The sequence below is a fragment of the Protobothrops mucrosquamatus genome, unplaced genomic scaffold (assembly GCF_001527695.2).
Source record: "Protobothrops mucrosquamatus isolate PMUCROS unplaced genomic scaffold, P.Mucros_1.0 scaffold2172, whole genome shotgun sequence".
Lineage (NCBI taxonomy): Eukaryota > Metazoa > Chordata > Lepidosauria > Squamata > Viperidae > Protobothrops > Protobothrops mucrosquamatus.
Window position 1 is genome coordinate 251,960 of NW_015388266.1, and position 15,174 is coordinate 267,133.

At 35.8% G+C, this 15,174-nt stretch overlaps 1 protein-coding gene across 1 annotated transcript in view; it reads right to left on the minus strand.

The window, feature by feature from the left end:
• The window catches only part of MTREX (Mtr4 exosome RNA helicase), a 38,336-nt gene that overhangs the window by 16,283 nt on the left and 6,879 nt on the right, over nucleotides 1–15,174 (minus strand). The window contains exons 7-17 of the mRNA XM_015824258.1: nucleotides 13,540–13,630; nucleotides 13,322–13,446; nucleotides 12,655–12,753; nucleotides 11,785–11,887; nucleotides 11,537–11,668; nucleotides 10,736–10,815; nucleotides 8,368–8,478; nucleotides 7,678–7,779; nucleotides 6,053–6,178; nucleotides 1,636–1,786; nucleotides 8–180 (exon numbers count right to left, since the gene is read on the minus strand). Of these exons, the coding sequence (XP_015679744.1) occupies nucleotides 8–180; nucleotides 1,636–1,786; nucleotides 6,053–6,178; nucleotides 7,678–7,779; nucleotides 8,368–8,478; nucleotides 10,736–10,815; nucleotides 11,537–11,668; nucleotides 11,785–11,887; nucleotides 12,655–12,753; nucleotides 13,322–13,446; nucleotides 13,540–13,630 (1,293 nt within the window). The remainder of the gene's footprint in view (nucleotides 1–7; nucleotides 181–1,635; nucleotides 1,787–6,052; nucleotides 6,179–7,677; nucleotides 7,780–8,367; nucleotides 8,479–10,735; nucleotides 10,816–11,536; nucleotides 11,669–11,784; nucleotides 11,888–12,654; nucleotides 12,754–13,321; nucleotides 13,447–13,539; nucleotides 13,631–15,174) is intronic.

A 15,174-nucleotide genomic window follows, 5' to 3' on the forward strand; every position in this document is an offset into this window, starting at 1 on the left:
AACTTACTTTTACCAATCTTCCAGGTTGTAAAAATGGCAAGCAGTATTTTGGCTTATGAATATATTCCTCTATTTCTTTACCCAGTTTAGCAAGTTGCTGTCTAATTTTATAATAGATGATCACATTTTCTTCATTTGGAATTTCAATCTCATTGTACTGCTGTTCCAAATTATTAATTTCTGCAAATACAAATTGTAAAACAAAAAGGTGTTATATCAAGGACCAATATTGTAACAAATTATGACTCCAATTTTTCCCAGAAAAAGCACACTATCCATTCATAGAAAAATATCTGCAGGGCTTAGAGACTTTGTTATCCCTCCCATCTCCTTGTCAACATGTCCTAGAACATTAGGAATCTCATAGAGAGCAATTTGTTTTATGCTGGCTTAACTGCCAAGCGAGAACAAAACAAGATTTATGTTTATGAGAATGTGTAGAGTGGTTATCCCCAAACAACAGTTTTTGTTACAGTATATTTGATTCTCATTTCTGAAGACCAGTTTGCACACTACATAATTAAAATCTTCATGATATTAACATTTTATTTTTGTTTTAATACAACAGGTAGCAGGGAACATTATATAGTTATATTTGTCAAAATGATAAGGAGAGTTAGTGGCAAATTTCAGCTTGTTGGTATGCCTTAAAAGGCCTCCAATATTTTAAGAATGTTGTGCTTTCTATTAATTCTCATATTTTTAAAATAGCAAGATCCGATTAATTTTAACTTGAAACTCTGCTCAAAGGATCTCAATTAGGAGATTCCAATCATACAATAGGGGAACATGTGACTCTTATATATTGCTGAAATTCTGCTGTGCCAGAGCAACTTCCCAGAAGTTTCATGCCCACATATCAGAGTAGGCTATATAATGGCCAGACCCTTTAAGATAATACTAGCATTATCTTAGCTGAAACTATGAAGTGGTCAAAGCTAATGTTCTGTCCTACTTCAGCTACAGCAATTTTTCCCAGATACAATAAAAACCCCTCTGATCCCATTATCTTAGTGGACTACTTGTGCAACTTAATTCTGCAGACCTCAAGAGATCTTTTAAAAATTCATTAAAAATGTATAAGACACAACATAATGATTCAGAGTGGTTCGCAAATTACACTAAAAACACACACATATAAAACCAGAATAAAACAAAACAAAGAAAAAACACAAAAGCTAACATTACTGGAAAAAATATGCATTTTGACCTTCTGATCTGGATAGACCTGTATAATTAAGAAGAGGCTTTGCTTTGTTCCAGTAGTACTTTATTCAGTTATATGGATCCTGCCACAGAGAGAGCTGAATTGGTTGTTATTAAACATATCCATGGGGAGACCCATAAATAGTGCCCTAAATGTGTGGGATAGACTATATGGTTGCCCCCAACCTCAAAAACCTGCATAGAAAATCTCCTTGAAACAGTGGGCCATCTGTGCTGTAGCATTTGTGTTTTATTCAAAGAAAGGAAGTAAGAAACCACCGAGTAGTCTCCAGCTCTGTGGGAACAGCCATTGTGCTAATTGTGGTTTTGTAATAGGATAAAAATTTTAGCAGAGAATATTGTGGAAGTAAACCCTTCAACATAATTGTACATCAACTTTCAAACTATTAGGTATTGCGCAAAACTTACTTTCAACTACTCCTGGAATAGCTCTATAATGCTGGAACTGGTAAAAAGATTTTTCTAACATGTATTCTGGATTAATTTCTTCTACCCGCAGCAAATTTAGTACCATGTTGTAGGTCAAATGGAAAGCACTGTTTAAAGGATCAGCAGATCCCTAGAAAGAAAAATAAATTAGCAAAATCAGGTAGCATAAAGAATTATAATCATGAAAGAAGTTATCTGAGGAAATAAGTTATCTCCCTAGTTTAAATAATGCCTGAATGAATACAACTTGTGCCTAGTAAGAATTCTGCCAAACATTTCAGGATGTCATATAATTCCAAAATAGGTCTAACAGGCAAACTTGCATATATAGAGAATCCTCTCAACATGGAAGATGCAAATTTCATAGATTCCCCTCTCCCTACCTATCTAACCGTCCCAACAATGACACAGACCATAAGAACGGCAAAACATTTTGATTAAAAAACATAAGAGATTATTGTTGCTATAATTATTGAAAGCCATCATTTACTGTATTCCTCAGTCTATTTGTCCTAGCAGGCAAGATTATTTTTTTTTCCTCTGGAGTCCTTAGAAGGTAGAAGAAAGTTATTTCCTTAGTGACAGTGGGGCTGTCCTCAATCTCTTTGTGCAGCTGAAGTACCAGTGGCTCACAAGGGAGAAGCATGATGAGTTAGAACCACTTTCTCTTTAGGAATCTATACCTAGATTTCTATTGGTAGATTGTAATGCTTGCAGGTTCTCCAGTACTGAACAGGCAATCTATACAGCTTAACACATAAGCAATCACTGTTTTAGGATACAAGAGAGGAAAGTGCCATCTTGCCTAGCCCCTACCCTACAAAGCCTCTTAGAAGGAGCTGCCTCAAAAATGTCATTCACCTTAATCATATCTGGAGGTTAGGGGTGGTTGAGAATTCTCAAAGTCGTACTTTCTCTGATGGCCATTTTTTCTAAGCAGTTAAATGTAGAGAAGTATTATTGGAGGAGGGGAAAATAGCTCTTACGATTCCTGCATTTTAGCTTTCTGACCAAGAAGGCCCATAAAATTCAAGCCACCAACCACTTCCTAACATTTTTTACATCTTGCCTCAAGGCCTATCAGAGGTCTTAATGGTTTTGTTGAGAAATATATACCAGCTTTCTTAGTCTGAAAACAACGAGCTGAAAGGAAATCCCAATGACAGATGCAATGACATTCTTTTAAATAGGACTAACACGGTCAATGCTTTAGCAATCAAGACAACAGAACCCATCTCCCAGGCTGTGTGATATTATGGTCCAAACAACTCCTATAGCAGTTTCCCAGATATCGGGTGTCAGTCCATCAAGATGTTAACAGATTGTCTAAGATCACAGGTTTTAGATCAGACTCAATGCATTTCTTGGGCCACGAAAGAGCACCTCTGTCATACGTAGACTCCAATGGCAGAAATTAAAGGCAGATGTTAAGCTCAAATAGTAGAGAACCATCCAGGAAGAAAGATTCATCTGAATAATTCATTAGCTTTATTGTCAACAGGGTATCAAATTTATACATATAATCTTGAAAACTGAGTAAGCCAAAATCCTAGCACAGGAATTTATTGACAGAGTATCTGAAAGGCATGTAACCCTTTTGGCCAGAATCCAAAAGTAAGGGCTAGTTATCATTTTCCAGATAAGACTGACCCTGAAAACACATCTGCTTATTGTTAAGTGTGTTTTGAAATACTGCCATTTCTTTTCCAGTCCCAGAATCATTTCCAGAGATTATGCTTATAGCAGCTATGTTAGATGAAGTCCTGGTCAAAACTAAAGTAAAAAAGAGAGACTTCCTGTCAAGATCAAGCTACCAGTGAAAACAGCAACAGACATGGCAGCAGCAGTATGGGGCCATCTTTGTCCATTTTCTTAGCACTGGATCCTCATCATATAAAGAAAAAAGGTGCTCCATTTAGATAGATGGAGGAAGCAAAAACTGTGAGAGTTGATCAGACCAGTGTCAAATAACAAATACAGCATTAACCTGATCAACTGACCCATAACACAAGAGTCGGTTCTGTGGGCCTAGGTTGACTCAATCATCTACAATGAGAACAACCAAAAGTCAAACAGGGGTAGCTTGAGGCCCTCTGCAATTCTTTAAATGGCAGATGCCCAAGAACCTGGACGAATGATTCTCAAAGTGTTTTCCTGAAATACCAGAAATCTCCACAAGTCCACCAAGTGGCTCACCTCAGACACCCTGTATTAACAGAGCACAGACTATTCTCTCTCTGTGCAAAGGGGTCAGTTGGCAGGAGTCTGCTTACCATTCCAGTGCTTTTGCTAACAAGTCAGATAAAATCCTAATTTTATTTAGCTTGCCCATATAACACTGAATCCTTAAAGGCAACACTACAACAATCTCTATAATGCCACTATAGACAAAAGAAGCAATTGCAGGCTTAAGAACATGCTGCTTTTCATTCTTGAAATTGGAATTCTCAATATTTTGCAAGATGCTTTCTTACAATATAAAATTAACTGTCTGGAATTCAGTTTTTTTACAAAATGGTTTAAAGAAAACCATGAGAACACTAAATACTATACCACTGCTGAATGCCAAGTCATCCTCTCCTGCCAGGTTTTTCATGCCAGACTCTGGCTGGTAGGTCACATCCTTCGACAAACTGAGATCTGTTACATTTTTCAAAGCCTGCCCACACATGCAATGTTTGGAAACATATGCACATGAGTTATGTAAAACAAGGCAAACCTGCAATTAGGTCTGGGAGTTCAGCTGATGTTTATACATGGAGTCTCTACAGTAGCACAGATTCCACTTCAACAGCTTATTTGAAGAGTTGTGCCTCCATCTTGCAATAAATGGACTAAAGGATGACTTTCAATGACAAATTAACCAGAGGAATAAATATAAAATATGACCTCTTCTTAAAAAAATAAATAAAACAGTAAAACCCAAAGTAAAACAAAATATGAATGCAAAACTTCTATAGCATTTTTCATCAAGGAAGCAACTGTTTGTCTGAACATCTGTTGCAATAGCACTGAGAACAGCATTACCAACTGTGATCTGAAGGGATCACACAGCAATGTTTAATCCTCAAAGTTTCAGGATCCTAACCTAGAAGTGCTCTTATTATAAAACAAATAGTATGTACCTAAAATAATTATTATGTTTGAATTACTGAGTAGATCTTGTAATAGTTTTTTCTTCTATCTGAATGGATGACATACTGTCCTTACAGTGGTAGTGTGTACAGAAACATGCAATGACAGTAATTCACTCTGGTAGTAACATAAAATATATTCTTTGCATGTCACTGCATGTTTCTGTACACACTATCACTATAGTTTAAAGGACAGTATGTCACTTATTTAGATGAGAAGAAAAAAATATTACAAGGTCCTCTCAGTAGTTCAAACATAATTATTATATTAGACTTACAATAACAGCATATCTATTGGCGTTGCCAAATGAAAACAATGAATCAGTTATCTATTTTCAGTCCTTGTATCCAGTAAAATAATTACTGAATTTATCTTTTTTCTTCTGGTGGAATGTCAGGCCCGTATTGAATGCATCCTCCTCTATACATTATAAGCTATATATTTCCCAGTTTCATCATGGTATATATCTTATGTCTGTTGCAATCAAAGGGCATCAAGAGAAAGAGCAAGCTTATAGAACAGAAAAAGGACAGCAGTTTTAATTCTGAACTGCATATTCTGCATATGACAAATGCATACTTATGAAATAAATGCTGTTTTGTTTATACTACACCATATCTTCAATCAAAACTCCTCACAATGATTCACAAACTGAGCTGGGTTATTTCATACTTAATCACCTTAACTATGCATTCAGCTCATTGGAGTGTATTCTATAAACATGCACACAAGTCAGCATTTTCAGTTCATGCAATATGACATGCCAATCAGTAACTGCTAACAAATATCTGATTACTTGAAACCCAGAGTGCCTCAGTTTAAAAATAAAACTGTAATAACTTACATATTGATTACAAGTTATAAAGTAAACTCAAAATGGGCCAAAAGAGAAACAAAATGGAACTTAGAACATTTTTGATAGAAACTTTAAAATTTCAATGCAATCAGTATTGATTGTAATGCTAATGAGCATACTGCACGGTAAGATTCTAGGGATGCCAAATCAGAGCAGATCACAACCCATTCCAAATTGTTCTGAATATCTTTTTACCCTAAATAGGACTGGGCTGTATCCATAACAAGATAAATTACTCCCAGTTCCAGAAGGTACAGTTCCAGAAATATAAAAACTATGCCTGAATTACTTAGTTCAGCTATTTCCAGGAAAAATAGAGTATTTCAGAAATGCATTAGTCTATTTTGCATTTAATTATATGTTTCTCACACATTTTCAGAACTTTCTAATCAGACATCAAAATACCTTTAGAAGCTGTTTTCCAATCGTTGGACTCATCTTTTCATCCACCATTAAAATGACTATTCCTCGATCATCCATGCCTCGGCGGCCAGCACGGCCAGACATCTGAATGTATTCACCTGAGGAAATCTGAAAATATAAAAAAATTAAGACAAAATAATGATGCACCTGCTACCATTATCACTATATTATATCTAACATAATACAGTAAAATAATTCACATCTAACTCTTCACTGTATAGTTTCTCTCTCAAACTCTTCTAATTAGAGCTGGACAGATGAGTCCATCTTCTGGTGAACAACAAGATACTTCCCAGTAAATCTAGCTACTAGAAACACGGCTCCCTGAAGGGGATATACTGTACTACAGGGTATTCCCAGGGAGAGTAGGAGCAAAAGCCCCGAACATAGCTACTTAAAAGTAGATGGCTCTGTCCAGATGACTGCCCCATAATGCCTATTTAACAGCATTAATGCTGTTATGGCTGTTAAGAGAACATCTTTCCTTATTGAAATATTGTGATGATACCTAGAGGTTGTCTCTGGATGACCCCATGTTTTCTGCAACAAAGTATTGGCTCCTCGCCCTTTATTGTATGTTTGGGATAGATTCTTAGAACCTCTGCACAGTTTGTTTCTAACAAGCTATCTTCTAGGATGGGCTGGACTCATTGGGAATCATTACCTGTCCATGAAACAGTGATCTGATTTTATTATCATCAACTCCAATGGAAAATGTACTGATCTCCTCCAAGAGTGCCACAAGCTATTCAATTCTACTTGCTGGGATTAAGGCAGCGATCCAAGTAAGAATGCTGATCAATACCCAAATGGAGTGTTTCTTAAGATTGTGAGTACCAAGCTGGAGGTCATATAAGGGAGCAGTAAATAACCTGGGGTGAAAATGCCATAACCCTGAGGTCTACCCATCTATGCAGCATATTTTCAACTGATCCTTTCTCCAGCCTGCCTTTAGGAAATCCAAGAGGTGAGAGATTCCTGACACTGGAGTCACACATTTCTGGGTTTTATGCCATGGTTCAAAGTTGTTTTATCAATTAATAAAAGCTTGGTGGTAACCAGTTGCCCTAAGGTCAAGATGGTCAAATGGACTTGTGCATAAAAGAATATGTGAAAAATAAACCAGCTCAACAAAATGCAAATATAGATATATTTTATTGTCTGTTAACAAAGGAAAACAATTCAATAGCAAATTATCCTGTCTCCCCAGCTTGCACCCTCTGAATGCATTGGATTGCAATTTCTGTAATTCATACCATGCATATTCATTGTGTACTAGCTGGTTGATGGTTAATTCCAACACTTTTGAAGATTCTTAAATTAACAAGGACTAATGAAGTGACACACTTCACTTTGATATCTTATAAAGTATCCCTGCCTTTCTAGCATGAATGCACGATAGCATGTTTACTAGAAATGTGAACAAAACTGAAAATATTCTAGATTTCGGCTGGATAAATTTCAACAACCCCTATGCATAGAACATATATATTCCAGATCTGCCCCATACCAATATACATGGTCTCTATCCAGACAGGACACATGTGTTTTGATCTATGCAAAAAACAGTCCACACAGATAATGTTTCTCCACTCTCCAATGCTTACCCATCGGAAGTCTTTCCCATCATATTTCCGGGCACTTGTGAATAGCACTGTCCTTGCTGGCATGTTTATTCCCATAGCAAAAGTCTCTGTAGCAAATAAGGCCTAAGTGAAGGCAGCAATATATTTAAAAAATTCATTATCACATACTAAAGTATCCAAATTCAACTATATAGTTTAAAGTCATAAGAAAAAAGCAGACAATTAACAAACTCTCAATGTACAATTCCCGCAGTGTAGCCATGAACTAAAAGGTATTCTTTATTAGCCAGATTTCTTTATATTAAACACATAACTGTACACACTTGGTATTTAGAACTCTTTCATTGCCTGAGAAGGTAATTAGTAAGTGAACTGCTCTGTGAAAAACTTTCAATAGTATTCAAGCTGGACAAGGCTATCATACAACACGTTACCCGAACGCCAAATGTTTTAGGAGTAAGTTCCTCAAAAGACCCAATGTTACTGGTCCTTCACCTCTACTCAGCCACTATTCACTATTTTGAACAGCTTTAACATTTTATTTGAAAAACAGATTCACTAAGTTCACGCATAATGACTATATGAGTGTATCATAAAACCCAGCACAACACAATAAAAATAAGATTTTTCTGACCGAATTTAGATGTGAAAATTTGTAGAGACTCACAGAATGAAAATGGTATATTACAGTATATGGTTGAAAGTACATACTTTTATCAGCCCTTCAGAGAAAAGAATTTCGATGGTTTCCTTCAAAATCGGAAGTAAGCCTCCATGATGGATTCCAATACCACGTTTTAAAAGTGGAAGCACATGTTCAACCTGTAGGTACAAAAATAAGAGATGAATCTTATTTCATAGGAACTGGCTTGTAATTATTTGTTAGCTCTGCTACATATGGCCACCAACCATTTTCTGTAATATATGGTCAGCAAATACAGAATTTAAACAATTGTCTTTTTAGTCTGCTTTTTAAAACTCAAGTTAATAAATGAATAACATAAACATGTCAACATGAACCATATATGCAAATAAATTAATAACAGTTTTAGTAGACTTAAGTTGAACCTCTGATAAAAAAGCAACAAACAGAAAATACATTTTTATGCCTGCTCAGTATATCATATAAATTTCATCTTACAAGGCAACAAAGGTTTGTCTGTATTGCCTAAATTAAAACATAGAATTTTTTTTAAAAAAATTACTCACTAGCCCTAGGATCAAAACGGATGTGGAAAATTATTTTGTGGTGGCAATATCACAGATATTCAAATTAACATACTAATCTCAAAAGAAACAAGAAGGATCTAATGCTTGATTTCCCCAACTGATTCTTTCTCTTAAAGCCATCCAATATACAAAAGCTAAATCTTAAAAGACAGGAGTGTTCAAAAGGTAAAGCTAACATTTAACAAGTCCAATTGACATATGGAAATTTCATACAAATCTGACATGTTGCAAGAAAATAAACAGAATGGCACACAAATGTGTCCTTACATCTAGAGAAGGCCCTTTGATCAGGTTGAAATCAGAGAGGAGATTGGAAGAGAAAGCATTTTTTGTTAATTAGGGTTGTGCAAAGCACTCAAATAGGAATTTTGCGAAGGTTACGGAAGTGTAGCACTAGTATTAACAAAATATTAAAACAGCCATCGTTTGTGGAGGGCTCAGTGCAGCTGCTTGCAAGGCTTTCTGCATGTAGTTCCAACCATTCCATTAGAGTTGTTGGAATTGAACTATTCCCAGCACATTATACTCCTCATTTAGCAACTGTTCAAAGTTGCCACAGACCTCCTGAGAGCTACTTATGACTCTTTTTTGAAGTTCCAACAGGCACACACAGACACACACACCAAGGTCATTTGGGCGCTTGGAAACTGGCTCACATTTCCAACTGTTTGCAGTGTCCTGTGGTCACGTGACCCTGATTTTTTAGCAGTTTTTGCTGGTTTCCAGCATTTACTTTCGGTTTCTGGCAAAAAAATGCCCATTAATGACTGTGACATTCATTTAATTGTTGCACAAAAGATAATAAAATCAGGCACAGTCACACAGTGCCACACTTAATGACCACCACAACTTACAATCCTAATTCCAGGCTCAATCACGGTCATAAGTCAAGGACTATCTGTATATAGACAGAAATCAGGAAAAAACAGAGAATGTGGCTGCATTAAATTTCAAGGATGGGGACTGCCTGACATCAATGCACTTTGCATTCCGCTCAAACAATCTGCATAACCCTATTAATTCCATTTTCTTAAATTTTTCCTTGAGAAAGATGTTTCAAGGGGCTATAAGAGAAAAGAGTCAGATGGCATAAAGTGTTGAAAGATAAAAGATTTAGGGTTGAACGCAAGGATTAGCACAGTGAGATGACATAAAAGATAAAAATAGTACGTAGACATTTTATGTCATTTTACAAAAAGTATTGTCACCAAATTCTATACCCAATTTAATCCAAGATTTAGATCATCCATGGGGTCACAAGGAGTTGGGACATGACTTAGCAACTGAACAACAAATACAGAGGCTGTATGGCTATGAAAAATGCATTTGTTGTTGCAGATTTTCTCTATTATGTAAATTAATTAAAGGAAAGATTTTGTATGGTTTTTCTTCATTGCTAAGAAACTGAGAACCAGTTTGGTCTAGTGCAGGGGTAGGCAACTTTGGCTCTTTTATGACTCGTGGACTTCAACTCCCAGAATTCCTGAGCCAGCCATGCTGGCTCAGGAATTCTGGGAGTTGAAGTCCACGAGTCATAAAAGAGCCAAGGTTGCCTACCCCTGGTCTAGTGGTTAAGGCTCCAGGCTAAAAACCAGGAAATTGAGTTTTGTCCTGCCTTAAGTCAATGAAAGCTGGCTGGATGACTTTTGGCCAATCACTCTCTTTCGGCCCAATTCACTTCATAGGGTTGTTGTGGTGGTGACAACAGGAGTATTAGGTATATTCTCTGCCTTACATTATTTATAAAATAATTATAAAAATAATAAAGGCGGGGATATAAAAACTTTTAAAAAGGGATTGGTCCTATGTTGCTAAATGCAAATAAACTCATGTACTCTTAAGCACTCACTTGTGGGAGCTTCTTGTCTTCATCAGACAAACAATCAATTGCATTGTTAAACACTTCCTCAACCATCCTTTTTTCTTCATCTGAAAGACAAAAGGATATGAATAAACTTTTTTCCTTACCCCTCCAAAAGAGCCATGTTTATAACCAAAGCCTACCAAGAAATTTGTTAAACAGATACGCTGCAAAATAAATTAACTGACATATTAGGCATATACTAAATAAGCTAGTAACAAATTTCTTCTGACCATAATGGGCAGATATTTTTCTGGGATCTTTTTTGCAGAGTAATCTCATAACAAATTACAGAATTGAAAAAAGTCAAAATAAATTAAATATAATATTTTAAATAAATTTGTATTCAGTAAAACTGAACTTATTAACTACAGTTAAGAAAGAACTCACTGGCCAACTGAACCTGTTTTGACCTTTTCCTTCTTAAATACCACTAAATATACATTATTCCTTCTCTATGTATTGCTTATTTAAAAGCATTCTCTAGATAACTTTAGAAAAAAAGTGTTTTAAAATCTAAAATTACAAATAACCACATTCTAAATAAAATGTTTTAAGAAGGTGGCCAGTATCACAAGAAATATGACACTAAGAGGGACCATGGCAAATTTCAAAATCAGATTTTACTACATCATTTGTCAAAAGACGGGGTGAAAAGAAAGTTATTGGCTGGTCCCAGTTTTTTGACTAGAGAAAACATATCTGTTTAGATTGTATTCACTAAAAAAAATCAATAATAATGCAAATTGATGAAAAATAAATTAACATTTAGAAGTGAGTAGTACACACCTGTGTTGAAATCCAGTTTTGTCATCTGAAGTGCATAGGCTTCACAATCTTTCTTACTGAAACTGAATATAATTACTGGTTGGAAGTTTCTTTCCATGATCATCTTTACAATCTTAAATACATTTGAGGGACCTATGAAGATAGCAATTCCATAAAATATTTTAGATTTTGAAATAGCGGCAGTTACTTCATTTTAACTTCATCTGCCTAACCTTGCAATATATTTATCTGACAAAATTTATACCAACCTTTGGTTCCTCCTTTCCTGCCTTTCTGGTCTCCTTTGGCTAAATCACCTGCATCACGAAGTACCTGCATGGCCGTATTAAAATTATCTTCTCTAAAATCACCCTGGAAGGCAAAAACAAATTTTTAGTTACAGCTTGGCTTTACTTAGTGACTGCCCTGTTCATCAACCATTCAAACTTACTAAGGTGCTAAACAAATAAATTTGACTAGTGCGTGCATTTATGATCTTTCCAGGGTCCTTCAATCCACATGATCACCACAATCAGTATGCATTGTTCTGCCCCTGTCTTGTTTTTTTCCTCCCCTTGCAGAGTGAAGAGATTGGAGAGGAAGTGATTACAAGTGATTAAGCTCTGGGCTGCCAGCACTACCACATTGTTTTCTATTCCCAATTGTATGCTTGTTTACTCTCTTGTAATCTCTTTTCCTCCAATGAATACATACATTAATTCCCTTCTTCCTAATTATCCCAGTGCCAACCTGAGTATTCCATAGAGTGACTATAATTGATTCAACAGAACAGTACGCATCCTAGTGTGTATAGACCTTCAATGTACTTTCTTCTTTTTCTCTAGCATTTGATCCTGATATTTACATGTAAGAGTGTGAGTTTGGTCTAGTGGTTAAACACCATGCCAGAAACCAGAGAACCATGAGTACTAGCCCCGCCTTAGGCATGAAAGCTTTCTAGGTTACTTTGAGCTGGTCACCTTCTCTCAGCCAAATCTACCTCACAGGGTTGTGGGGAAAATAGAAAGATGAAAGAGTATTGGGTGTATTTGTCATTTTGAATTATTTATAAAGATAATGGTGAGATAAAAATAAATACAAATAAATAAAATGACATTCAAAGAAACATCGTTCCTTACATTTTCATCAACTACAAGGTGAAGTCCATCTCCCCCTGCTGGAAAAATATAATGTTGCAAAGGAGTCGGTCTGTAATCTGTGTAGATCACATGGCAGGGCTGGTAAAGAGAAAATAAGTTATTTAAAAATATTCTGTTTGCTTTTATATACAATACAGCATTCCTAATTTCTACATTTATCCAAATGAAGTTACCTAAGGCTGGCAGCAGGACTCTGCAGTCTGCAATTAATCATAAATCACAAATTCTCAGACTTGGAAAATCTGAATTCTTTTGTGTCTTACACAACTCTTATTTTTACTTATTTATTTTTTTTTCTAATTGCTAGTCTTATGGCTTAATAAATAATTCACTAGAAAAATCAAAAATATAAATCCAATAATACATGTTAGCGGAAGTTAAAACTAGGTTGAAATAATATACTCAACTTAATTCAAGTTATTTTCACATAAAAAAAACCTAGAGTCTGTGTACAGACTTGGTTACCTCAGTTCTCATTTGCCACGTATACTCAACCAATCAAACTGAGCTTGTTTTGTATCATTCTTGCCACTGATGCCTTCAACATGTTTTTTTTTTTTGCTTTGGTATTTCAAAGCTAACTCTCAGCCTACCAAATGGGTTAACAGCACTGCTGCAAGTAAAGGTGAAGAAAAAGACATTTTACCTGTTTGTGAAGATGACATATCCATTCAGCAAACTGACGTGCATTTGGAATAGTGGCAGAAAGAAACACATAGTGAACATTATCAGGGAGCAAAATAATGGTTTCTTCCCATACCACACCACGTTCTAGAAAACAAAAATTCACAGGACAGCATCATGCTCATCGTACTAGGCTTCTACACACAAAAACTCATATATAAATATGCAAATTTATAGTACCTGAATTTCTCATGTAATGAATTTCATCAAATATAACCCAAGCAACTTCACGCATAACCTCAGAACCTCTGTAAAGCATACTTCTCAAGATCTAAAAAGAAAAATAAATAAAAATGACCTATTGAACATTGCAAGCAATGGGCCAAGCACACTTGTTTGGATCTGGCCCTCAAAAAGACTTCAAAGAGTCTTTATGAGGGTCAGATCCAAACAAGGCTTTAAACTAAATCTGGAGGGGGAAGGAAATCAATAAGCAGAATTATACTAACATAAACCCAAAGGCAATAAAACCTAAAACAAGCAAGGAAGCAGTGAGAAGGAAAGGATACAGCAGGCAGACTTAAGAATGGCACTGTAAAAGGGATCAGAGAATAGAGGACATACAGGACACATCTGAAGTCCTACTAGGCTGGGGCCGAGGAAAATATGACAATTTTCATAAATGGAATCTGGTGAGATTTATAGATTTTGAGACCACATAAAAAGATTCTGAGTGGTTTATAGCTTATAAAAGAATATATATCATAAAAGAAAAACAGGCCTATCTGGACAAACATCAATAATATTTAGAAAAAAAATTCAACAGGGGTCCCACAAACATCCAAACCCAAGGATGGGAACAGAGCCAGGTCTTCAGAGACTAATAGAACATCTGAAGGGTAGGTACCATAAGTATCTTACAGTAATGGCCAAAATTATAGAAACCTTTTGGGAAAAGTATACAGTAGAAATGTCACCTTTGGTTAAGTTTCCACCAATTTTTCTTCTAATTTCTTTATAACTGTAGCCTTGTTCACTTAATAATACTATTTTACATCGCTTTCTGGGCAACCAGTCAACTCTTTGCACCATTACTTTAATTGATAGCAATCACATAACACACTGACAAATGTCCTCCTCTCAGCTTCAATACATGACATCAATAACTGAATCCTACTGTGATCTGATTGGCTCATTGCCAAAACAAGATGACACCTGATTGCCTCTCTAAACACTCATGCTCATTGGCTACAATCAGATGAAGGAAAGCTACCTGATATCAACCTAAGCGAGTTGTGCTTCCTTTTTCTGGTTATTTGGCTATAACTTTTCATAGAATACAATACAGATAATTGAACAAACTATGTTGCATTACATTCTTGATTAAATTATCTTTCCATTGATATATAATTTTATGGTACTACTCCCAAAAAAAAGTGGTGTTATTAGCCATGAAACCTACTTTTCCAAAAAGGTTTCCACAATTTTGGCCACTACTGTAGGGGAGTGCTGTTCTAAAGGGCAGGGACAGAGGCACAGAAGGCAAACTTCCTATGTCCCATAAGATGACAACATATAACTGTAATATGCCCACTTTGTTCAACAATGTGTGAATGGGCAGAAACTGTTGGGAGTTGGCACGCTTCAAAGAGGGATAGAACTTATTATTGGATATAATTGTTTGAAAAGAGACACATCTATCAAAAGAGGAGGGAGGTTGCATTAAATGTAAAGAATGGCCACATCTTCATTCTTTCACCAAGAATGAAAATCTTCCTAAATGAAGCTGGGTGAATATTAAAGAAAAAAAGGGAGGGGGAATGACACTATTATGCCAAACTACAGACCACCCAGAAGATATAAATGAAAATTTTG